General features: G+C 36.7%; 1 protein-coding gene across 8 annotated transcripts in view; it reads left to right on the top strand.

The window, feature by feature from the left end:
- The first annotated feature begins 446 nt into the window (after positions 1 to 446).
- Positions 447 to 26,722, top strand: part of LOC105489960 (peroxisomal biogenesis factor 5 like) — a 250,128-nt gene continuing 223,852 nt past the window's right edge. For 4 of the 8 annotated variants that reach the window (XM_011755128.3, XM_011755124.3, XM_011755125.3 and 1 more), the window contains exon 1: positions 449 to 895. In XM_011755128.3, the coding sequence (XP_011753430.1) occupies positions 875 to 895 (21 nt within the window). In that variant the 5' untranslated portion in view covers positions 449 to 874. Of the gene's footprint in view, positions 896 to 26,722 lie in introns of all 8 variants that reach the window. The other 4 variants (XM_024795422.2, XM_024795420.2, XM_024795418.2 and 1 more) reach the window with 2 other exon arrangements.

Here is a 26,722-nt window from a genome sequence, read left to right as displayed (position 1 = left end):
GAGTCTGTATTTAACGGGTGATACGGAGGTATAACTTTCGAGAGCTGAATCAGAACCGAACTAAACTCTTCGGCAATCCCCGCGCTCAGCCTATAATGTCTGTAGGATAACAGGCTCAGTCGCGGTGGACGGCCCCCGGAGAGACGATGCATGTCTTCCCGCCTTTCTTCCAGCCGGCCATCCCCTCCGCTAGAATCGCACTGCCCGCCGACGCCGCACCTGAACGCCGCGCCGCGGGCGTTTAACACCAGCGCGACCACCGCCCGCAGGCACCTCGCCTTGCCGCCGCGCGCGCGCAGCCCCGAGGACGCGCTCGGGGAGCGCGCACCGCCCGGGGCCGCCCTCGGGCCGCTCCCAGGCCCACTAGGAACGCGCGCGCGTGCCCGGCCCCGCGGCCTCTCGGCAGGCACGCGGCCGGGAGGACGGCGCGCGCCCCGCTCGGCAGCTGCGGCGGCGGCTGGTGTAGGCGCTCACGTCAGGGCTGGGAGGAGGGGGTTCGCAGCTCAGAGAGTGAGAGAGACATGAGGCATCCTGGCAGGAAGCGAGAAAGAGTTCGGCGAAGAAGGAGTGAGTTCTAGAGACGCCCCGCGAGCAGGACCCGCGCCTGCCGGAGAGCGTGGCCGACCCGGCTCCTCGCCTCCTCTGCGCGCTCTCCCGCGTCCGCTTTCAGCACCCCGAGCGGAGAACAGTTCCCGGCAGCCCGCAGCGCTGCCGAGTGGCCGCCCGGCCGGCCAGTACCCGGAGCTCCAGGGGGTTCAGGAGCACCCTCTGAGAACCCGCTGTGCATCCACCTTCTCCCCTTTTTTGGTGGGCAAGGAAGCACGGGGAAAAAGCGTCCGGTGGCCTCAGGGAGCCCTGAAGAAACCGAAGCAGAATGTACCAGGGACACATGCAGGTAAGACATTTTTAGAGGGCTGGAGAGAAATCTTGGGGGCTAATTTAAGAGCAAGGCGGTTCACCAAGTTTCTGTGGTCAAGTACTGCCTTCGCACAACTCAACAAGTGAAGTGATGCAACATGACCGTGACATTTCTGTCCGGTGCTGCCGGGAAAACTAGACCGGTTTCCAAGGGTGGGAGAAGGGGAGGGAAGACCTCAGAACTTCGATTGGGGAAGTTTGTTTTCTGTGCATTCCCTGAGCCTGTTTCTTTAAACAGGATCAAGGAATCGAAACAGAGGAAACCCTGGAGATGACCGTGTTTCCGTTGTAATCCTATTGATGCATCTCAGCATGTATGTCAACTGAAGGGCAAACAGTAATAGGAAAGACAAAGCTTTTCCTTTACCGTCTGAAAAGGTTGCTTGACTTAGAACACTGTCACTTTCGTTTCATTTTTTAAAGTGTTATATTTAAAAAACGATTTATACTGTATTTTCCCCCTTCACATTATGGGACATTGTCATCTACTCCAATAGTCACAGGATGACTTGGGTGGATGAATTTCAAACACATGTCCAAGGAGCTCTAATGTTTTTCAGGGGAGGTGCTGCCTCCGGTTGTTATTAATGTTCATCTGAGCTGAGCCGCTGCTTCTTTCCGATGCAAACACTCTACTCTCCTGGGCAAGATTACTTTAACCTTGACTTCAGTTCTCATTCATATGGTTAGTTCTTTCTTATAAAGGCAGATATATGCTTTGGGAGAAAAATAAAACACTAACTCAGCTTTCTAAAGTATTAACTGGGCTCTTTTTGTTGCACCTAAATGGTTTAGTCATCAGGCTTGATGTTTGGGCTTCCTTTCCATTCCAAAGATGGTAAAATACAATCATTATGTGTGATGCCTTTATCCTGATGTGTAACATTTATGAGTACTGAGGATTTTGCTTCTGTGTCTTTTAGAGAAATTTGAAATAGATAAATATGTTGTTACCTTTATTACCTAGTACTACCCAGATTTAATTTCCATATCTTAGGGAAATTCTTTTGGACTATAATCCATTTTAAAAGAAAACACAGTATTTTATCATAGTCTCAAATTTTATAAGAATTCTCAATATACAGTGCCAGAATTCCAAAATATTTCCCATGTGACTAACATCATCCTGTTTTGAAAATTATTAATGTAATTATATCACATTTGATAGACAAAAATTAGTGAATGAAGTATATTTTTAAATATTATATATGATCAATGTGATCCGCATGTTTCTTATAAAAGCTACACCAACTGAAAAGTTTAGTAACAAAGAAGAATTCAAACAATGACTGACTGCTGAAAAAATTACCAAAGAATTATTACTATCATTTTATGCTTCATGTTCACCCAAGAATGATAATTACAATGTTCTATATTATCTGTTTTTTAAACAGTTTCTTCACAAGAGTAAAACAGGAAGATTTTAATAGAGTCAACCCTCAAAAAATTGTTCATTTACACAAAATTGACAACTGACCACTAAAGGGAAATTAACAAAAACTTTGCACAGTATTGTTTTGTTGCTTAAAAAATATGTTACTGTGAATGAAGAATCGAAGCAACAATATGGTAAATTCATGCACCTAAAAACAATTTCAACTCGATTTTCTCAATATCTCAAAGGAGAATGTTATTGAAACTTGAGTTGCCTAGAACAATGTCTGAGGGTTTAATTTCACTTAGAAAGAATAAACAAAATATAAGACTCTGCATATTCTCCCAACTTAATGTCTTTTGCTTGTGCGCTGCTGTAACAGCAAATATGATGACTTGCAGTAAAACTCACAAATCTTTGCTGCCAAGCTTAAATTAAAACATACTAAATAAAGACTGTAATCAATATGTTCACCAAAATTTCAGAGCATAATACTTTTTTCCTATTTACTATTAACCATTAATGTTAGACATAAAACTTCCGAGGCCTTAGTAGGTATGTTTAGTAGTTATTCAATAGTGTGATTATCTGAATGGGCATCTGTTCCCCCCAACAAAAAAATACCTATTACAGATTGATTTATAATATACTTGCTGGCTTACATTTTAAACTCATATCTCTTCCCCAAAGAATATTACTTAGCCTATAGACAAAATTTCCATTTTGTTGGTATACTTAAAGAACGTTTCCTTATCAGAGATACTATCGTCTTCCTGTGTGTACCTGACTCTAATCACAGATGAGAAGAAACATATTCCAAACACTCCAAAATGTGTATAATTAAAATCTGAATCCATATTTGGTAAAGTGGACCAGGGATAAGCAGATTTACTAACATTTCTGCCAGCTTTGGAGTTTATTTGAAACATCATGTTACTTGACTGGTACCTTAAAACAAGAGTGAAACAGAAATATTTGCAATCATTTGCTATGCATTCTAATTCTTCTCTTTTCTATATCCAAGAGATTTTAAAATAAAGAGCTTTGTAAATTAGCAGTTTGAAGTAGGGGCAGGTGTTCTCAGGAAGACTTAAAAATAGTCTAATTTTAAACTCCTGTGGTGCCTTTGTTTTTGCAACTTAATGATTTTGCAAATAAAGTCTATTAATTCTCATACATATGGCTAATTCATCTGGTTTATGGTAGAATCCGAATTCATTTTAGAAACCACAGACTTTTAAAAACACACATTTGGTTTGCTCTGCTAGTTCATTAGAAGATAAAAGTTGGCATCTATTACAGATAGAGCATAGAGTAACAGATATTTCTTGGTTTCATAGTAAAGGCTGCAGGTATATTTCTTAGGAGCAGGGTCCTGGAGCTGTGTTTGTTTATCCAGCTGTCTTACCAATTATTTCCAAGGGGAATTAGTCACCCCAGTAGCTGAAGCAAAGGTTGCTTCCTTAGTGACTGTTTTAGATTTACTTGTTTTTCTCTTTGACGAAGGGGACTGATGATGATTGAATATACTTTAGCATCAGTTCTGACAAAACTCTATTGCTCATGGAGGGCCTATGGTCTTAATTCCACCAATACCTGTGTATGTTGAGGGCTGAGGTGTTTATTTGCGTATGTGCATATGAGTTAACATTTCCAGTTAGAGCAGATTATTACATGTCTCTCAATATTTTCTTAACCAAGCTCTTTTTTTTCTGGGGTGGTATAAATACAGAGAAATATAATTTCAATTTTCAACTAAAATTTTTTGAATTGTTATTGAAGAATCCACAGTAATGGTATTTTTCTTAATAAAAGAAAGTTGTTTCAGAAGGCAATCAAACAAAAAATCTATTTGTAATTGTAACTGATCTTTATTATAGGCATTCAAAGCAGACTTTTTGACTTATTCAAGCTGTCTGGGGAATCATTCCACACGCTGTAGCTTCACAAGACATAAACTAAAGAAAATCTAAATGAGAAAAATTATAAGATTATTAACTGCTTGAAAAGTAGCCATTTGTTTTCCCCCAGGGGAGTTTTGCATTTGTTTTTCGATATGGCTTTACTTAAGATTTTTCTTAAAATCTTCACAAAGGGGAATAGCTTAGGTAATATGTTATGTTAATACATCAGATCTCGCCCCTGGGGATTTATCTGGGTTCACTAGAAACAACACACGTAAGAAACCAATCAAAGGTAAGACTGTAGAATGTTGTTTTCAATACCCTAAACAGTAGGTTATCATAATTGAGGCCCTCAGCAAAACTGTAAAGCAGATGATATTTATCATGGGTACTTCCACCTCTCTAACAGATCCACTTTTTTCTCTCCTGGCACCACCTTTTTTTATTCTTGAGACAGGGTCTTGCTCTGTCACCCAAGATGGGGTACAGTGGCTGGATCTCGGCTCACTGCTTGCTATGCCTCCCTGGCTCAAGCAATTCTCCCACCTCAGTCTCCCAAGTAACTGGGACTACAGGTGCACACCACCATGCCCAGCTCATTTTTGTATTTTTTGTAGAGATGGGGTTTCGCCATGTTGTCCAGGCTGGTCTCGAACTCCTGAGTTGAAGCGATCCATGTGCCTTGGCCTCCCACAGTGCTAGGATTACAGGCATGAACCACAGCGCCTGGCCCACCCTTTTCTATCCTGTGTTGTTTCTTTCTTAACCCTTTGCTAAGGCATTAACTGCTAGCAAAGATATAACTAATAGCAGTACACCACCCGCACGCACACACACACATACACATATTTTCAGAGGTGAATCTTTGAGATTAGTTTAGAATTGGAGCAAGGGTGAAATTTTCAGGAGAATGAGCAATGCTGGGGTTTGTTGAGTTGTTTTGGTCAGTGGTCGCTGCTGCCTTCCTCTCCCTCTTTTTACCCCAATTCAAATGGCACCTGGTATTCTTCCTCAAAAGTCATCTTATAAGTAATGATGAGCATAAGTATGATGAAATGTTAACTAGAACTCTATTGACGCAAATTCATATATATTTAAGCTGTTGCTCAAAATTATGACACAAGCTCCAGCAAGATTCTAAAGTGTCTTCCTGTATATTCACATGCAAATCATGTTTGGTATGGGTGTAGTGTTGAGCTTTTAACACTTGAAAGTTATAATAATTATGATATGCATTAGCAGAATACTTGATTAATCTGAAAATCTCATTCCCCAGCCATACTGGCCAACAGTTTACATACTTACTATAAGAAACACAATATAGTCTTTATAGATTTTATTTATAGTTTATAAATATTTCTCCTAAAAACATGTGTTTCAAAGTAAAAATTTCAGCATATAAATGTTTTTATTATAAAACATTTTTAAAGTAAAGAATAAGAAAAGGTTAAAACACAACTTGTTAACTCTACAATTTTGAATCTTTAGTATTACCACTGCCAACCCTGGAAACATTAAGATGCGATACACCATGTAGTCAAAACATCTGGCAGGCTGCTTTTTTACACTTTTCATTGAGATCACATGTTTCCAACATAAGCTAAAGCTGTTAAAAGGTTTTATATTTTAAAATTACCTTCTTGATACATTTATAGGAAAACTAGTGCGCAATTCTAATGCTAAAGGTAAAGGTAAACCCCAGCCTAGTGTGTCCTTATTAAGAGCCCTAAGTCCAATCTGAATGTTTGGGACATCTAAAAATATAATTTCAAATATGCTGACAGAGAAAACTGGTTACCAAGTTCCTGAAACAGTTTTCACCTTTTCATAATTCAGAACATGTAAAACACAAATCATCTTGAACTACTGCATGGATCCGAGGCCAGAGTGCTGTGAAGTGGAGGTTATGTTTCTTTCAGTGACCTCTTCCTTAACCCCCACCTCATCCACATCTACCTCACCTCACTTAGACCATCCCCTTTAGTAGGGATACCAAATGAGAGACTTTCTTTCCCAGTCTGCTAAGAAAAATTATTATAGCTTATATATTACTATATTATAGAGTATAAACAGCAAGATAGTTAATACTCTATTCATTAACTATCAAGACAATTGCTGATTGTTGAAAGCTCAGGATGTAATAATACAACGCACTGCCAATGTTATCTTATAATGTAATGCTGACTGATTCTTACTAGTTAGTAACCAATACACTATTTCTTTTATTAAAACCCCATTAGATAAATATCCATTATCATACTCCATGTAAGATTTCACTAAATGGATCCAACTTTTGGACTGATTTTTAGAAACCACTGTTAGAAATAGCACAGATGAAAATTAATGAGCTCATTTAGATAGGAAGAGGCTGTTTATTTGCCATTTCATTTAAAAAAAAAAAAGACAAAAATCCCTGCCAGCAGCTCCAAAATGGGGTTAACCTGACCCAAATGAAATAGTTTGAATTTCAGGTGCATGCACAACTCCCCAAAGTTTCTACACATGTGCACATACCTCTCGAAAACCAGATAAACCCTGCAAGTGAGACGAGATGTAGCAAGTTATTTTCCCCAAACAGAATGCCATATGGTGATCTATGAATCATGGAAATTCCAGGAGAAGAATGGTGGTGTTGTGATGCCAGAAATCTACCTAGGGAGTCACAAAAATCCCCACTCCCACACACCCTCTTAAAAATCATGTGGTTCTTAAAGCAACTGGTATGGTAGAGGAATTCATAACTATGTCATATGAATAATGATTGAAAGCACTGGTGATATTTGGCTGGGAAAGTAAAGACTCAAGGAGACTATGATGACTCTATATAAGTATTTGAAGGGCTGGCTATTTAGGAAAGGGATAACATTGTTCTATACAGCCTTGAGGGTTAAAACTGGTGTTAAATTAGGGTAAGGTAAAAAGTTTCCTCAAGGTGGAGACAATAAGAATGTACCGCATATAGCACCCAGTTTGGCAAGATGCCCTCTTGGAGATGGAAGAGGTGTAGGGTGAAGGGAGAGATACGGGTGAGCAGATCACAGTGACACTGTGCACACATAGGCCCCTATTCCACGACATTATGCCTTGTGGAAAAACCTAGTGAAAAGCACCGTGGGAAAGACTCACACTAGGTATATGTGAGTTTGTGCCCCTATCAAAATGGTTGTAGTCTACTGAAGTAATGACCAGCAAAATCCAACATTTTCTGGGGAAAATATTACCTGTCTGTCAGTATTTGGGTGGACATCTGACAGAGCCCTGCCAGTACTATCATGAAAAGTGATCGGAAACAGTAAAAGTTCAGCAAATACAGAACCTCCTTAAGAAAGTAAGAAAAAAGAAAAAACACCATGAGCAAATGAAGCTGCTAGAGCTGCAAAGCACCTCTTCACCTCCTTTGAATGTTACGTGTTAACTGTAACATGCATTCCCATCCTCAGTGAGCTGCTGATCATGTAGGGATATAACATTTGATTCGGCAGGGGATTATGTACACATGAGATACATGGGAGCTTATTGGAAATGCAGAATCTCAGGTCCAACTCCAGACCTACTGAATCAGGAAGTGATTTTTTTCAACGAACCCAGTGATTTATATGCACATTAACATTTGAGAAGCACTGGTCTGAGAAAACTGTAGGTAAAAAACAATGTGTGATCTATTGAGCTGAGACCTAGCAGAAAGCTTAATTCCTATGTAGCTTTCCGACATCACAGAGGCAAGAGAAAGTCCCTGAAAGAGGAGCTGGAAAGAGCAACTATCACAATTATACTTGAATAAAAATGTCTTCATTATATTGACTCCATAACAACCAGCCGATTTGTTGTAGTTTTTCCTTCTGGAAAAATGCACAACAAACCTATGATGCTTCACCTAACACATTTATTTGTTTTATTTACAAATAAATAAATAAGTAGTTTTATTTATTTGTAATTTATTTTAAGAGAGTGGGGACATAATAGTTATCTAAACAATTTGTTTGGAGAACAAACAAACAGAGGTGGCTCACGCCTGTAATCCCAGCACTTTGGGAGGCTGAGTCAGGCGGATCACTTGAGGTCAGGAGTTCGAGACCAGCCTGGCCAACATGGTGAAACCCCATCTCTACTAAAGAATTTAAAAAAAAAAAAAAAAAACTATTTGTTTAGAGAACTATTATGTCCCCGTTCCCTTAAATCTTTTCTCCTCCAAGATAAACAGTGCACTCAATCATTTCTCATAATGATATTTACGATGTTTTAAAGGCTCCATGAAAATATGGCTCTTCAAACAAGACACACTCCTAGAGACGTGATCAGGTGAATTCCAACCATTGCAATATTATCTATCTCTTGGGAAAGATACCTATTCAGGCAGCCTAAAACTGCTTAGCTTCTTTTTATTAAATTGTTCTACGAATTGTTCTGATGTTTCTATTCTCTAAATCACTTGAGAGTTATTTCACAGGTATTTGGTCTTTATACCAAAATAATCTTAAATCTAAATGTGTTGATTAAAATTTTCTAGGTTAACAGTTCCTTATGTCTCCAATGATTGTGCTAATGTTCAATTTTGAGGTCATAGAATCCTTTGTTTAAAGAGCCTTTGAAAAAGTTTTCTTCAACCATCTCATCTCACAGATAGGGAAACTGAGGCCCAGAAAAGTTAAAAGACTTGCTCAGAAAGTCCCATACTGGTTAGTTAACAGAGCTAGTGCTGAAGTGAAATCTGTCTTACCCTGGTATATTTTCATTACACCATTATTCTCTATTTTAAGACTTATTACATTTGAAAATCAACATGAAACTAAATATTACAATAAACCACTAACCGTTTCCAAATATCTAGATGTTTGGCATTTAGTCATTAAAATTGACATTTTCCTGCTTTTCAGTTGTAGTATAACTATTTGATATTTTATATGTTGCTTTAGCAGTCATTTGGCTAACAATAGAAGAGAATATGGCCTGTAAGCATGTTTTACAAGTGAAATAAAGTGCCCTGAAAAATTGAATTAGAAATTTAGAACATTTCTTGTTCTAAAGGTTTTCATCACTGTTTCTCCTTGGACTGACTAGACCGGCCATTTGAATAAGCATAGAAAGAATGATGAAGATTTAAAAATTACCATTTTGCAATCACCATAGTAAAAAAGTGACTCAAATAAGAATGATCAATGGATGTTAACTCTGAGGAGGAGGGCAGTTTGGGAACAAGGTATTTACGTAGCATCAAAATGTCATCCATAAATTACAAAAGAAAAAAAGGAAATTTTCAATGGCTAAATTGGATAACACCTTAACTAAGTCATCAAAATCAACATCACCAATAATGGACAGATGGAGCATGTGCCTCTGGATATGATGCTCTGAAAAAGAGACAGCATCACTCAGGTAATAATTGTGCCAAAAATGCACAACCTGACTCTAATTATGAGAAAACAGACAAACCCAAAATATAGGTTACTCTATAAAATAAACAGATTGTGTTTTTCCAAAATATCAATGTCATGAAAAACAAGAAAAAGCTGAGAAGCCGTTGCAAATTAAAAGGAGACCAAAGAGATATGACAACTAAATGCAATATATAATCCTAGACTGGATCTTGGGCTAGGAAGGAAATTGCTGTAAGGACACCCTTGGCACACACTATTGACCAGAACTCGAATATGGACTTTTGATCACTATTATATTTGTTTTTACATTTTTGAATTGGATGACTATACTGTGGCTATGTTAAAAAAAAATCCTTGTTCATAGGATATATGCATACTCTATGAAGTGATAAAAAGCATGGTGTGTATATTTAATAACCTTATGTGTATGTATGTGTGTGTATATATTACAGAGAGAGAGAGGGAGGGAGAAGGAATGAAAGAGAATGATAAAGCAATTCAGCAAAATATTAAAAACTGCTAAATCTGGGGAAAAGGTACATGGGAGTCCATTGTACTATTTTTGTAATTTTTCTGTAAGCTTGAGAGACTATTTTAAAACAAATGATGTTAGAAAAAAAGTACACTGGGGCACTGGCAGACTTCTAGATCTAGCCTAGGGGTGAAGGGTCCAGGGAACAGGCAGGGGCAGAGCCCAAGTCAAGCCCTGAACAGGTCAGTGTGGACTCCACTGCTGCCTTCACAGTACAAAGAACAGCAGAGCTTGGTGCACTGGTTCCGCCACTACCCCGCTGCTGCTGCTGCCCACAGAAACCCCACGTTAGAGCTTCAGTGGCTGCCCTTACTGCCAAGATGGACTCTCTACCATGGCTGCTTGTCTGTGTCCAAAATCCCTGTTTCAAAATGGAGGGCAGATATGGCTGATTGGTGGAGCTGAGCCACACTTTCATACCTGGGCTCCAAGATAGTCTGTAAAAGTGCATATTGGGTTCTCACTAAGACTAAGAGTGTGAGCAGTTTCCCAAATGTAGAAAGAGAGTTTAGATTTGGGGAAGTTTTTTTAAGTGAATGTCCATCGTAACATGTTGAGACATTGCTTGAATGTAAAATAGACACCTTGGTCTCTATCGTGAATTGACTAGAGTCCAGCCTGGCTTGAGAGATAAGAATTGAAAGGAAATAATTCTCTTTAAGCCTATGTTTATTTAGTACTACCTGCCATTAGAGACAGGACTCTAAGAGAATATGGTAGAACTAGCTTATATTGGCTTATTAAATCATGTAGCAGAGAAGAGTAGAATGGTTCCTCTATCGTTGATCAGTGTCCATCTGCTGCTCACTCCTCTTCTTTTTGAGATATTAGAAAGAGCCATGTAAAGAGTTCAGCAATTAATTAGAGAATTAAAATACATATCATGTACCTTAGTGATAAGAACATCTTTTTCCTTCATGTGCAGGAATTTAATGTAAAATATTGGGCACATTCATGTTTCATATTCATCCAAAGGATGATGATAAGATGCCCTGTGCATTTGAGTCATTAATATTGATATATAGTCTCTTATGTAACCCTTTATGAAGACTTATGTAAGACAAAAAGAAAGTGTTCTTAAGCTTGGGGAAAGATTAAATTAAAATGGAATCTTGGAGGTATAAAGGTCTTTAGAGTTCACATAGCACAACTTGGTCATTTCACATGTGAGGAACCTGAGGGCTAGGTCTTGATGGCTCAGATTTCTTCAATTAATTGCCTAGTCCCAAAATGAAAAAAAAAATAAGTAAGAAGAAAGAATGCTGAAAGGCTTCTGATGGCATTCATCATACATCGCTTCATAATTCCTCACATTTGAAGAGGAAACAAAACATAGTGCTTAAGAGCTTCTGCTCCAGCATGACAGCCCCAAGTTCAAACCATGGCTTCACCACATAGTGTCTATGATTTTGCTCGAACTTATCCTCCCTAACCCCTACTTTTCTCACCTGTGACAGGGAGATAAGAAAAGTACCCACACATTGTGATGACTTCGTAAGGATTAGATGAGATAATGAAGGTATAAGGGTCTTAGCATACAATAATTTATGAATTACACTGGCTCTTATGTTTTTGTAGAGCTACCAAAATGTTTCTTACATATCATCTGTGGAATAAAGACTTTAGCCCCAGCGTGCCTGTTATCCCTATCATTCGAAATAGTGGCAGATGCTTACTTTTCTTGTTTTCTCATAATTCTAGATTTTTTTTATTTTCTCATCCTGAATTCCTTGCCTTGCATACACTCTGAATGTTTACTCATCTGTCACTATTCCCATCAAACTCACCCTCAGTGAGTGCTGCTCTGCACCACCACCCCTCTCCCAGCAATGCAGAATTAAGGATGTTTTTCTTGATGCTGCTTTAGCAGCTTATATGCATTGATAATACCATAATTAATGTATAGCTTTAATTATTTTTGTCAGTCTCCCCAACTTCTTGAGCTGTGGCAGCAACCAAATCCAATACATCTTTATATTCTTGGAGACTAGTAGTGCAAAGTATATACTCTTTATGTAGTACTTATTGAATGAATAGATGACTTGATGATTAAAAGAATGAATGAGTGAATGAATGTGTGAAATACTCAGAAGAGTCCTTACTGTCCTGAGTAACGACTCCAAAGTGCAGTTGGGATGGTCTCCCTGATTCTAAGATACACACAACCCCAGGATCTGGTCTATTCCCATGAGCTTTGGAAGCAAATGCATATCAAGTGAAGTTTCTACACATTTGAAATGAAATCGATTACAGGGAAACCTTATAAACCTTATAATTAGATTGCCACTGTAATTAACCAACACTCCACTGTCAAAGCAGTCTATGCAGTTTAATGGGTTCAACCTCTTTAAAGCTGGAGGACAATCTGGGGCTGCAGACTTAGAAATGTAATAGATTCTTCTAATGGTTTCTAACTGTATCTCTAACCAGCCAAGGTCATGTGGAATTAGAAACCATCCCTCTAAAGTTCTAGACACCTCCTCACCACTTCAGCTGGTTGTCAACAACAATTTTGATAATAATGCTAACACACACACCCCTGAGACAACTGAGACTATGACAGAATATTATGATGTTGGAACTGCTGTCAGAGGCTGTCATTTGCTTATACCCTGTTGTAAGGGTTGCTTACACCCCCAGCCCTGACCTCCCCAGTTACACATGCATGCACATGTGAGCTCCCTTTCTCTCTCTCTCTCTCTCTCTCTCTCTTTCTCTCTCTCTGTCTCTCTCTCTCTCACACACACACAGCTTTTCACATCAGATCCAAGGAAGGAACTGTACTCACAATGGTCCTACAATGGTCATCCAGTGAGCTTGTCTATTTTATGCACCTATCTGAACCATGGGATCTTATTATATCTCCCACAGTTACTCTTATATGTGAGCCCGAAATATGGAGGAGTGATTCTTCCCATTCAGTTATAGGCTAAGAAGATTCAAAAACCACATGTCAACACAGAGGTCTTTCTAAAAGGAGACAAGAAATAGCAATGCCAGTGACATGTACTACCTTTCTGCAAATAATAAAAATGTACCCTTTCTGGGTGAACCAAATATGCAAAGACTATGGTTTTTCCTGGAGAACACAATCCCACATCCAGGCACACACTTGGTATGTGAGGTAGAGGGTTGGATTTCAGACCTGAATAGTGTCCCCTCATCCAGACATCTTTGCACAGCCAATCTGCACAATCATAGGTATGGCTCTGAAGGGAGTCTCCTCTACCAAGGAGCTACTCTCTCTCTCTCTCTGTCTCTCTCTCTCTCTCTCTCTCTCTCTCTCTGTGTGTGTGTGTGTGTGTGTGTGTGTGTAGATGAGTGGTGAAAGGTGAATAAATTAGCTCTATTTTACCAAATATATTCAAACACAGATTGTATGTGTTTGCTAAGGCTTTTATAGAAGATGGTCTCTTTAAAGGATTACTGGCTTTCCTTCCAGCTCTAGGATTCTATTATTATCAGGCCTGTAATTAGTGATACCATACATCTGTGAGTGCTTGGTCAGGACCAATTCCCCCAGTTTACTACTAACCATATAATGGAAAATACATTTTAAAATGTTGCTGACATTGAGATGCTTGATATTTCTTACAAAGCCAAAGATCAACCTCTCCTAATTCTTCAGAGGACATGCTGTTTGGGAGCATGCTGCCGTATGTCTCCTCATTCTGCAAATAAGACATTTTCCTGTAAAGCTATCCCTGATATAGCAGATTCTTATTTGTGATATAATACTGATACCTCTGCTACAATAGTCACTTTTTGTGAGAGTGAGATGTTCATAAAAGTTAATCTTTAGAGTGCCTCAGTGAGGTTGGCAAAAGATAGATATTTTATCTCTGTCATGCTGATAAAGAGAATGCAACACACAGGTTTGACCGCCTCGCCGAAACTTCCTTGTCAAATCAGTTGGGGACTGAGGAGTAGAATCTGGGTCTTCTGTTTTTCACTCTATTGCTTGCGCCTGCATAGCAAATTCAGGCCATTTCTCCATGTCTGTACCTCAGCCACTGCAAAATGACTCAACTAACAGGGGATAAAAGGATTCTGCAAGTTTTCTGGAACATTGCGGTGGCCTTGGAGGGTAGAAATCACTGATGCATTGTTTCTACCACTTACTCAACACAGATGTCAAATCCATATAGTTTTACCAATACTCTGCACTCAGCACCTGTAACATTTACACATGTAATACTCTGAGAGCACCTTTGTGTAGGTTGGGGTGCACTTGCTTAGTGGAGTACAGAACAGCCACGAAACAGAAATAGCCGGAAGGCCAGAATAATATTGAGGCTATGGCATTAACCGGAGCTCAGAAGCCCAATGTAGAGACATTTTTCTAAAGCCTCAATATTATATTGATTGTATGTATAAACAAAGCCGAAATATCCCCGCTCAAAATTATATTACTTACCTAAATATTTTTATCTTTTACTTTGTACTGTGATATTGTAAAATATTCAATATTAATAAGGTAGTTAACCAAGCGTTTCATGTATTACTTTAATGTTTTAACCTCCTTTAAATTAACCCCTGTTTTAAATATAAGACTTTACTAGAGAAAAATTTGTTGCTATTTATTTGAGGGAGTTTTCTTAATCTCTTATGATCTTAAACATCCATTTATACAGGGAGAGAAAATACCAGCTTTGTTGAAAGGAAACTACTTCTAAATGGCAGGATCAAAATTATTGTAGAGGAAATATGCACAGCTCTTATTTTACGAATCTCAATTCATATTAAAATATCTATTTTAAATAGAACATTTGTTCCCTAATGTCTTAAAATTAATTTTAAACTTTCAGTTAATTAGTGTGGAACGACTAAGAAGTAACATTATAGAAATCAGAATGTGATAGCATTGATCAAATGATTCAATGTAAAATTAAAAATACAAAAATAAAAATCATGTTTTCTTTCATAGCTGATTTTGTTAAAATTAATATTTTAGAAATCAACTTCTAGCACATTCACGTGATTATATTCTGCTTCCAGAATCAATAAATAATAGAAATTAAATGTTCTGTGTTATATCAAGGAAGCATTGATCTCATCTTCTATTTTAAGAGCCAAAGTACATGTGTTTTTGTGCCTCATTTGTCCAAAATTGTTATTTTACCTGTGGCTTGTATTGCACGTAATTCTGGTGTTTTAATAAATGCTTAAATAGATAAAGCAATGTTAAAGTAACTAAGCCAAACTATTCACAATAGTAAAGACTTGGAACCAATCCAAATGTCCATCAATGATAGACTGGATTAAGAAAATGTGGCACATATACACCATGAAATACTATGCAGTCATAAAAAAGGATGAGTTCATGTCCTTTGTAGGGACACTGATGCAGACTTGTGCCTCCATGTGTCTGGCCTTCTCTAATGATGTTCTCTTTGACCGGGTCACCCACATTCTCACCTACCTGACTGATCCTTGCTTGTCCTTCAAAATCCAGTTGAAGGCATCTCTTCCTACAAGGAGTCTTCCAGAAACCTCCAGGGCTGGATTAGATGCCTTCCACATGTTCTCATAGCATCCTGAGCCTGTGCAGAACTCTGTCTCGGCTCCCCTTACATACTTCCTAGTGGGGTGGTTCTCTTGGCTGTATCTTGTTCATCTTTTCAACCGTGGTGCCTAGCACAGAGCCTACACATGGTGGGTGAGCAATACGTGTTGGATTAAATAAAGGATTGTTGAATGAATTCATCTTTTAATTAGCCTTAATTAGTCTGCTTGGTTTGATTTAAACTTCTGAAGAGTCCCATGGACTAGTATAGGTTAAGCATTTTATCTGGCATCTTTGAAATTATTATGAAAATGAACTATTCCCTTTAAAAACCAATTATTCTTGAGTAATGCATTCAAATTCCTGTCTAATTTTTTTAAGGCAAGTGTGAAGAACCAAAGAAAGAATATAAGCCAACAAGCAAAACACTTGGATCCTAGACCTGTTTCTGCTCTAACTAGTACATGACTTTGGAAATATCATTTTATCTCTGTGGGGTTCAGTTTTCTCATTCACATCAAAAAATGACTAGGTAGAATCTTAATCTTTTCCCAGTAAAATAATTTTATTATTCTAAACTAAAATTTAATAAATTAACATTTTGAGATAGTACTTAATCTAATAAAAAAGCAATTTAAATAGTATCTAGAGTTTATCATGCATATAAATGTTATATATAAGATATATGTAAAATAAGATATATGTATACAATTAGATTTTATTGGGAGACAAGTTGTTGATCTAACTTTACCATAAAAGTAGACCAATGTTACATTTATTCTACTTTTTCTAGTTAGTTATAATATTTTGTTATATTGGTTTAAATTTTTATTTTATCAATTAATTGCATGATTTGCTCATTATTTGAAATGATAATCATCTGTTATTTATTCCCATGGATTATATTATTATAAGTGAAATGAATATCATGGCATTATTTGACTGAGAAGATTGTTTTCATATTTTTCTTCTGGTTTTTAAGACATGGGGAAAATTTTTCATGAGATATTAATCCAAGTTGTAGCAATTCTTACCTGTGTGACCTTGGACAAGTTTCTTAATTTCTCTGAGCACCTCAAATTTGAAAATTGAAATGTGCATTAATTCATTCAGAAGCCTGATTGTTTGATTTCTGACTCTTGTCAATAAGAACACTTACAGATTTGTTGCCAAAATTTAATACTGGCTTCTCTGCTTTAGAAATGTCCTTATATTATTGAGGGAGGACATTATCCAGTTGATTATCTCATTAAAACAGAGACCACTACTTCCCATCATTTAAAATTCCACAATAAGATGATCATGTGGGAAATTATACCCTCTAATTAATGGAATAAGTTAGTTGCAGTGGGAGGTATTTCTATGTCCTTTCATCGCTCTGATTTCCTCAGTCCCAAGGAAATATAAATATTTTCATTGACAGTTATATTAGATTCAGAATTGTGAATCGCCTTTGGTATACCCATTTAGAGAGAATTGAAGGAGGAAATATGATGATAAATAAAAATGGGAAACTAGAACCTCAAGGTATGCTTCTACCTTAAATCACTGAAATTGCCTGTTTGCACATTTAAAATGAGGTAGCCTCATAAGTCAGAAGTAGAAACCAGAGGCTAAAACTCCAACCAGAGCCAGGAGCACACTTTTATAGAATGTTAGCAAATTTAATACCTTAGGGCAGTGAAAGTTCTTGGCAAACATTGATTTACTGGAGATCAGAAAGAGTTGGTTGACTGGGAGGAACATTTATGCATTTATATATACATTCTTTAAGTAAGCATGATTATATGAGTGAATTACAGTCTACAGAGAAACCTAAAATCCCAGAGACCTGGAGTTCAAATTATTGACTTTATTTCCAACTGTGACCCTATATGGCCTTAAACTAACCTTTATGATCCATTCCATGGCCCTAAACATAGCCTATAAGATGTTACCCTACTGAGCAATGGAAAAGATTGTTTGGCACACTTCCTTCTCACTTTCCACTCCTTTATGCACACAATTAAAATAGACACCAATACACAGAGCTAGAAGAAATGGCTTTCTACATATTGACCATATATACCGGATTGTGAAATAAAGTTGATTGTACTGATTTCTGTGGCTCTATGATGCCTTTACTAAGGTGGTCCAAAAACTCTAGCCTTGTTGTTCTGGATTTTAACAAACAATCAAACAACAACAAAAAAAGGCAGACAACTTGAACAAATTGAATCTGCAACAACCTTAGAGAGCCATCTCGGAGGCAGGGGGAGCCCTTTGAGAAGCGTAGCAATTGGATGTCACCCGGTAAGACAGGCAGGCCTGGGTGAAAGGCTTCATGTGAGCTGTCTAAATGTTTACCTCGAGCTTCCTGCAAATTTGTGTGTTTCATTTTTCATTTCAAAGCAGCACCCAGTCTCCTATTAGAATGAACAATGTTCCCAGGCCAACAGAAACTCTTCTGCTCTCTAAAAACAAGCAAAATGAAAGGCAGGTTTGGAAATGACTTGCACAGCCATAAATTATTGGCACTATCTTTAACATGATTTTCACTTCAAAAAAAATATGTTTTCATTTATGTCATAGTTTATATTCATAACCACATCGTGAAGTCAGAAGGACTGGATATATCACCAACCAAGGCACAGATTGTTAGTTACTTGTCATCAACTGGTTAGTGGTAAAGCAAGATTACATTCTGTGTTATTTCTTTTAGAATATTCTTACACGAGATATTCACTGGCTAAAATGGTTCCAGCCCATTCAATAGAAAGGTTAACACAGACCTACCAAATGATGTAAAAATTGCAAATATAAAACTAATCATGATATAATATATATGTATAAAAATATTATATGAAACAACATATGTTTTACTTTTGTTCGTATGAGGTATATGGTATATATTAATAGCTGAGGAACCAGAACACTGCCTTCGGTGGGAAAGGATGTTCTAATGTAATGTATATGTTCCATTCAGTTCCTGACACACTGTACAACCATAATAAATAGAAATTGCTGAAATCCGCTTTGCTTTTTGGCTATACTCCCAGGAAAGCTTATCTGATTTCCACACTGTGGGGTGCTAAAATAAAATCTGAGAAACACAGAGCAGAATAAGAGATAGATCTCTTCAGCTTATCTGCTATCCACCTACCCTGAGTCCTCATTCTTCATCTTCATTTTCCTTTACTTTGAATCTCGATCCCTTTCTCTGAACCTCATCCTTTTCTCAGAAGTGCTTATCCAAGTCATGTTTATAGAAGTAAAGACTTATTCATTCATTCATTATCAAATATTTTTTAGCATCTTATCTTCTTACACAAACAAAGCTTTATGATAATCCCTCTCATTTGGGAACTGAAAAGTTAGCCGAAAGGCACAATCAAACTTATGTAGGAAGATCAGATTTAAATAAAATAAAGAAATAAAGAGTTTTTATAAGGAAATAGAATTATATATAAAGTATATGGAAAATGGGTATTCGAAAATATGGCTCAGTTGTACATGAGTGACAGAGGTACACACTCAGTTTGAGAGTAAATTAATGGGTCGTATGTATAGTGTTTTGAATTAAATATTGAAAGATAGTCCCCAGATAGAATGGTTTTAAAAATCTCTATTAAAAATGGCAACTTTTCACATAGTTCACATTGATAACGGCTTTAAAATACATTTTAGGAATGTATAAAGAGAGAGAAACTTGCAAAGGCATCCTGGGGCTTGAATCTGTAATCCATATATTCTTTTTTCCAGTGTTATTTCAAAACCTAGATGTTATGTGAGGAAAATGGCCCTTTCCCAAAACAGCAGAGAGAAAATCATAAAAGATATTTCCATCTAGGGATGCGTAAACATTTAAGTTTGGTAAACAGCCATTTCAAGCTATTCATAAGTCAAAAATATGGTGGCGTAGTGGTTCTCCCGATTTCCTTTAGACCAAAATTTAGACTGAAATCTGTAAACAGATCTTTTTTTATTTTATCATGACACAGCAATTTACCCACTAGAGAAAATCTTGTATAGATGTTAATCTAGTATAAAATTTCATTGTGAAAATAGAACTTCATATATAAATCTGATGTGTTAATGAACATTACTCACTCTTTTTACATAAAAAGTCAGCAATAAAATATGAAATTAAATATTTGGATTCATGAATCTATAATGCTCTGTTCTTTAGGATTCCTGTGGAACTAAGTATGTTTATTAACAAAGCAAAGACCAAGAGCGTAAATGGAAAGCTATTTACATTTGTGATAAATGTTCAAATATAAATGCAAATAAATCAGCTAAATTAATAAGTAGGAACATTTAAGAATAACACTTTACAATTAAGTATAGGTTTACACCAGAAAGGTGATAAAATCCATCAGCAACCCTGTCTGAGTCCTTGGAAGTTCAGCATCATTCACTTCGTGGGTGTAGGTCAAGGTCAGGCATTTATTGAGAGCACGGTCACCTCTGGAGCTCCTCTGGCTCCAGCTGCGCTGGTGGTACATGTTTACTTCTTTTGCGATGAAAACCAGCAAGAATTTTCTGTATTGTTCATTCCTGCATGACAACTGAACCAGGTATATTCAAGGACAAATTAAACAACCAAATTAAAGGTCAGTTGCAGAGAGAGGTGAACTGTATTAGTACTTTGTGAATCTCATCTATTTTAAATTAGAAATTTCTTAAAGACAAGAGCATGATTTTAAACATTCACATATATAGAGAGATAGATATATAAAAATATTTCGTAGCACTGAGCTGGCATCTAATTAATAGGAGGCTAACTTAAACATTAGAGAGAGCAATAAGGATTTAATAAAACTTTAACTACTATGATCTAATCATTGATCAGTCATTCTTCTCTATGTTATGACCTAGCGATATTTTTCTGGAGATAAGATTAACACATTAGAATAAAATTAAGGATAGAATTAAAAACAGAAAGATAAGATATTGAGTGTTGTTGTTGTTGTTGGTGGTGGTGTTACAGCACTTACCTCTCTTTGTGGAAAAGAATGTTTTCTCCCCAAATTAGTCATGCTCACTTGTTGTGACCTAAATCACTATCAGCCATTATTTTTCTGTCTGTATAGTTTAAACCCAAATATCCCATTATACCTTTTCATAATTTCACATGTTGGTTATTCATTCTACTTTTACACTTTTGTTTATTTATTATACATTATATATGACATATTAAATATTATATAACATGTTATATATTATTATATTCTATGAAGTACCTCCTATGTGTCAAGACAAAAGTCAAGAAAATTAGTTTCAAATCTCTTCTATCATTGCCCTTCATTCTTCTGACTTGAGTCTTCTCTATAGCTTGGCTTTCTCACCCATAGTGAGGAGATTAATATATAGAATGGTCTGAAGCCCCCTCCAACTCTGAAATTCTAGTTCCTGAATAACCGCGGCTATCCTCTCAGTTTGTTTATTTTGTGAATTCCCAGAAGTCCATGAAAGCACTAAGGAACAATTCACTATAATTAGACATCAAGGATACTGCTTTGTTTTAGTTTTTAATAACACACGATGATAATGTTAAAGACTCTCTCACCATGTAAGATAATTATGGATATTTCTACCATGAACGGAGTCCTCAATAGGAAACATTTTTCTTCTGTTATACTAAGAGCATGACATTAGAATTAAAACACACACACACACACACACACCTCGTTTTGGAGAAAACAAGTTTTCTATAAAATATAATTAAAATCCTGTAGCTCATTCCCTAACTTGGCAGAGGTGGGATTTGAACCAGAAAAATTGGCTCTAGAGTCAACTCCCTTGTATACAATATTATTAAACAAATGTGTTTTAAGCATTCATCAAATGTTAGCAGGAAGGGATACAAAGATGAATGAGGTGTGGTTCCTGTCCTCAAGGGGTTTACAGAGCCAACTCATCTTTCAGCAAAACATTTCTCCAAGGCTCTGCTAAGGAATGAGACAGAGCACTTTCTGCGGGTAATCCCCATAGCACTTCATCTCTTTCTTTCTCAGAGCACTTTTACAAGTATGTTATTGCTATTTGTGTTTACCTCTCACATTTCTTGCTTGAAAAGAATGTACCTTATTCATGTTTATGCTCTATGTCAGTGCTGAATAAAGTGGTTCTACAATAATGGAAATAGGTACTGATGTTTACATGTAGCAAGAATCTTATGGTAAGTACAGTGCAAGGATGAAAAGAAGCCTTTGGTGAAATAGCTGCAATTGCAAGATCAAAATCACCATAATAATCCCTATTCAGATTTCGGGGATCATTTGTGGTTTTTCTTTGTTCCCCTACTAGAAAAAAAGAAAAAGAATTTAGTGGAAAAAGACTTGCTTTATTTTTTTTCCAGTAAGTATTATACATGTAAAACAGAACACACACTTTTTATAATGCGTTTTAAAACTGTTTTTGTATGACTTAAAAGTTTAGCTTCTGCTAAGCCACAGTACTTTCTGTGGTTTATTTTGGTTTTCCAAACAATTTTCCAGATTTAAACTTTAGACATGCTTTATAGAGACTATAACTCTAAGCTTATCTTTAAAGTTTTAATGAAAGTAATAGCCCTACTTTCCTATAATCTGGGAGTTTTGTGTCTGCATTCTTTAATCTCTTCTTGGTATTAAGGTGATGTGCATTAGACATTGTCCCTTAATTGAAACACAGAATTCAGAAGGATAGTTCCTTCCTCAACTAATAATGTTCTAAGAGAAACTAGTGACATGGCACGGAAAACATAAAACACATTTCATTAATTTTCTTTCTGCATTCATACTCCAAGGGCATGAGCATGGATGCATTATTCCATTTCCCACCCAGTGGTGCCAAGACTTCTCAATGCCTTCAGTCCATACTTGTATTTATTGCAGTTTGCAATGGAATATGACAAACAGACATGCTAAAAAGGTCCAAAAAAATTTAAAGAGCAATTAAAAAATTAAAATCTGATTTTTTTATTATGAAAGTCACATGCGTTCTTTGCAGAAAATATGGACAAAAAGAAAGGTAGAAAAAAGTTAAAAATCATTCATAATACAATCATTATTAATATTTTCTTCCAGTTGTTTTTCCTGTATTCTTTCTACAAGTGGAGATGAATACCCTCAGGGAACCGTGAAATACAAATTACATTTTATCCCTATCGTTTGAATAATAATTACAATAGCTAAATTGTCTCGAATGCTTACCGTATACCACCCATTCTACTGAGCATGTCATATACAAACTTCAATCCTCTCTGGCAATGCCATCAATTCTAAAGAAATGCTTTTTCCATAGTTGAAGACACCAGGCAGAGTCACAACTAATTTGGATCACTTGTGACTATGGAGCCCTTAGTCACAAGTGATCCAAATATTATAGAAAGTAAGTATTCAAATAATAAATTAAAGATCAAAACACTGGTTTAAGGAATTTGTCTTGTTGTTTAAGAAATGTAAGAATTTTAAGCATGGTAAACTTGTATATTGTTGTTGCCCAAATATATTCTTTGCCATCATTTTGATTTACTGAGACCTAATCTGGGTATGAGAAAAATAAGGTATTGAGAATTTTAAACACACACTTGTGTGCACACACTTGAAGACTTATATGTGTTGCATTTAATGCTTTAACATTACTAAATATGTCATGGATAATACATTGCTATGGCATATTATTAAGAACCAATTGTTTATAGTTTTGAACTTCTATAAAATAATCTGTGCATGTTCAATTTTATAAACGTAAATGCTGATTTACTCAAGAGAGCAAAACTGATCATTTTTCCTAAAATGCATTCAATCCAGAAAGAAATACTGCTACCAAAACTACAGAAAGCTCAATTCAGGACCATTGCAGGTTTTGTTTTTTTTTTTTTTTTGAGATGGAGTCTTGCTCTGTCACCCAGGCTGGAAAACAGTGGCGCAATCTCAGCTCACTGCAAGCTATGCCTCCCGGGCTCACGCCATTCTCCTGCCTCAGCCTTCCTAGTAGCTGGGACTACAGGCATCCGCCACCACGCCCGGCTAATTTTTTGTATTTTTAATAGAGACGGGGTTTCACCGTGTTAGTCAGGATGGTCTCGATCTCCTGACCTCGTGATCCTCCCACCTCAGCCTCCCAAAGTGCTGGGATTACAGGCGTGAACCACCACGCCCGGCCCATTGCAGTTTCTTACGGAAGATTGCTGAATAATTAAAAGAAAAAATCACTTTGTAACATAATTGTTAATAGAATTTTATTCTTTTTAGCTCCATGTTATGAATACTTGATTTTTTTCAGCGTGATTCAGAGATGTATTTTTTTAATTAACTCTGCATCCCAAAGAATAGTTTGATCATATAAAATTAGAAAAGATTTACAATTAGGTTGACAACCTAATAAGATATAGGTATTAAAAATGGATTATCATAGGCAGTTTAATTTATTCTTCAAATGTATGCTATATATTTCATATACTGGAATTTATTGTCTTGTATAATATATATTCCATAAAATAAGTATCATTCACCTTTATATTTTCTCGTTGTTATTGAAATCCTTTATCTTTTACCTTACATACTTGCCTTATTAAGTTTAACCCTTTTTTGTAGTGCCTAGACCAGGGTCAATATTTTTACATCAATTCTCCTTACTGAGTGTTATAATCATATAATTCTTCTAAAGAAAACAATGAGTTTAAGTTGCACTGACTCCAAAACAAAACCTACCCATTTGTTTCTTTCCTTTTTAAAAAAATAAAATCTCTGTTATTTTGCTTTGATAAGACGGGAAGAGGGAGGGTTATTTGCCTCTTTACCATAAAAAGAAAGAATACAAAAATACTCTGCTTAAATCAATATTGTTTTATGCTAGTCTTCAAATAACCCTAAATAGATCATGGTTGACAGATGCTAGCATTAACATATAGATAAGACAAAATATCTGTCTATTATCATAAGATTTACAAATAAATTAAATTAGGAACCCTTTTCTTTGCTGTTCATCTCAGAGTAGTTTCTAAAAGCCTGATTAGAGATTGTATCACTACTGTGTGGTGGGCTATTTACCAAACCTGGGGCAGATGAAATTACGATAATATAAATCCATTTAAGGATTAAGTTATTTTAGGCCACACATTTCCCTTCTACTATACAAATTGCCATGAGATGATAAGAGGGAAAAATCAAATTAAGGGGCAAGATTGTTTTCTTTCTATAAGAATACCAGCTGAAAAGTTGGATACTGAATTTTATGACTTCATCTCAGATAGCCAGTGCTAAGAAGCTGTGTTCATGGTCATTCTTCTTTCCAAACTTCATTGCCTGGTTGCTTTCTGCCTTTGAAAAACTCTTGCTCTTTTCAGTCTTTTTGAGTTTAAAAAATAGCCCTTTAAAAGTGGTCTGTTGTCATTTCTTTGAAAAGGATAAAAAGGGAAGGGAGCAGGAGGAAGGGATGAAAGAGGGAGTGAGGGATAGCTCACTATCTAATTGAACCTCATAGTTCAGTTATGGGGGTAGAAGACTGCACTAGCAAACTATATCTCATTTTTATTCAAAATTAAACATTCTGTTTCATTTACAATCACTTAAGCAAATTATCACAGCGACCTACTAAAAATGCTCCTTTTTTCCATGTTTTTACATGTTTTCTATAATGGTACAAGATGGAGAAGAGGGATAAGGTTACATTAGTAAAATGCTTGGCAACTTCTGCATGATCAAGTATCTTAGTAACCATAAGTCATATGCATTTTCTGAGTCTTCTTTTCCAGAGGAGCATGCTACTGTTCTTACAATATACAGTGGCTTGCACTGCCTTTTTTGGTAATTAGTGTAATTTAACACATTTTAAGATAGTGAAGGCACCTGCTCTGAATAGCTACATAATCGTTTAATGCCTAGAAGCTTTTCTCTTAGCAACAAAAAGATATGAAGGAACTTCTAATCCAACTTCGGTTCTGAAGTTTCATTTCCCAGAAAATTGTTAGACTTATGATTTGGATTTCAATAATACACTGTAATTGAGAGCTAACCTTGCTTTTAGGTGAAGATCACTAAGGATATTTTTCAAGGTGTATTTAGTTTCATGCAATTCATAGAGTTTTGACAGAAAGGAAGGAAAAGTGGTGTGGATGGTTGTAATCTTTCACCATCTGGGACTTGTGTGAGGAACTCTCACACTTACATCTCAATTAACCTGCTAATAAGTGGAGGACCCTGTATTTGAACACAGGTCTTCAATAGACCAGCATGCCTTCCGCTTCCCCTTGCCAATTCTCTTTTATAAATGTAACTCATTTCATAGGTGAGATTAAGAAGGAGTAATGTCAAGAAGTAAGTTTTTAAAAAATGCTTTAACAAATTACACAAAATTATTAACAATGCCACAAAACATATACAAGAAAAGTCAGTTGGGGCAATGGGATATGGCAAAGATGAAAAGAGAGGATGTTATTGAAGTCTTCTGATGAAATGTCAGTTTTGTATAGATAAATGTATGAGATTGATACTAGATGAGAAGGAAGTTACTGAAGAAGAGCAGTTTTATATACCTTTTCATTTCTTTTGCCTTAAAAGTAAGAAAACTAGGAGAAGACATTAGTTGTATAGTCATTTGATAAACCGCTCCTATAATTCACTTATGCCTCTCCAGACAAACGTGTTACATTTTCTCAGTGGTGGTTTATGTAGAGGGTATGCCAGGGTTTCTCAACCTCAGCACTATTAAGATTTCAGGACACATAATTCTTTATTTTTGGGGACTGTCCTGTGGATTGTAGAGTGCCTTCATGCCTGGTGTCTACCCACTAGATGCCACTAGCACCCTCCCAGTTATAATAATCAAAAATATTTTTAGACACACTTTGGGAGGCCAAGGCAGGAGAATGGCTTGAGCCCAGGAGTTCGCCAGCCTAGGCAACATAGTAAGACCTCCATCTCTCTGAAAAAAAAAAAAAAAGAGGCTGGGTGTGGTGACGCCTGTAATTCCAGAACTTCAGGAGGCCGAGGCGGGCAGATCATGAGGTCAGGAGATTGAGAACATCCTGGCTAACACGGTGAAACCCCATCTCTACTAAAAATACAAAGCAATTAGCCAGGCATGGTGATGGGTGCCTGTAGTCCCAGCTACTTGGGAGGCTGAGGCAGGAGAATGGCGTGA

The sequence above is a fragment of the Macaca nemestrina genome, chromosome 2, assembly GCF_043159975.1.
Source record: "Macaca nemestrina isolate mMacNem1 chromosome 2, mMacNem.hap1, whole genome shotgun sequence".
Lineage (NCBI taxonomy): Eukaryota > Metazoa > Chordata > Mammalia > Primates > Cercopithecidae > Macaca > Macaca nemestrina.
Note: the sequence above shows the minus strand (reverse complement) of the source record. Positions and strands in the feature narration are given on the sequence as shown.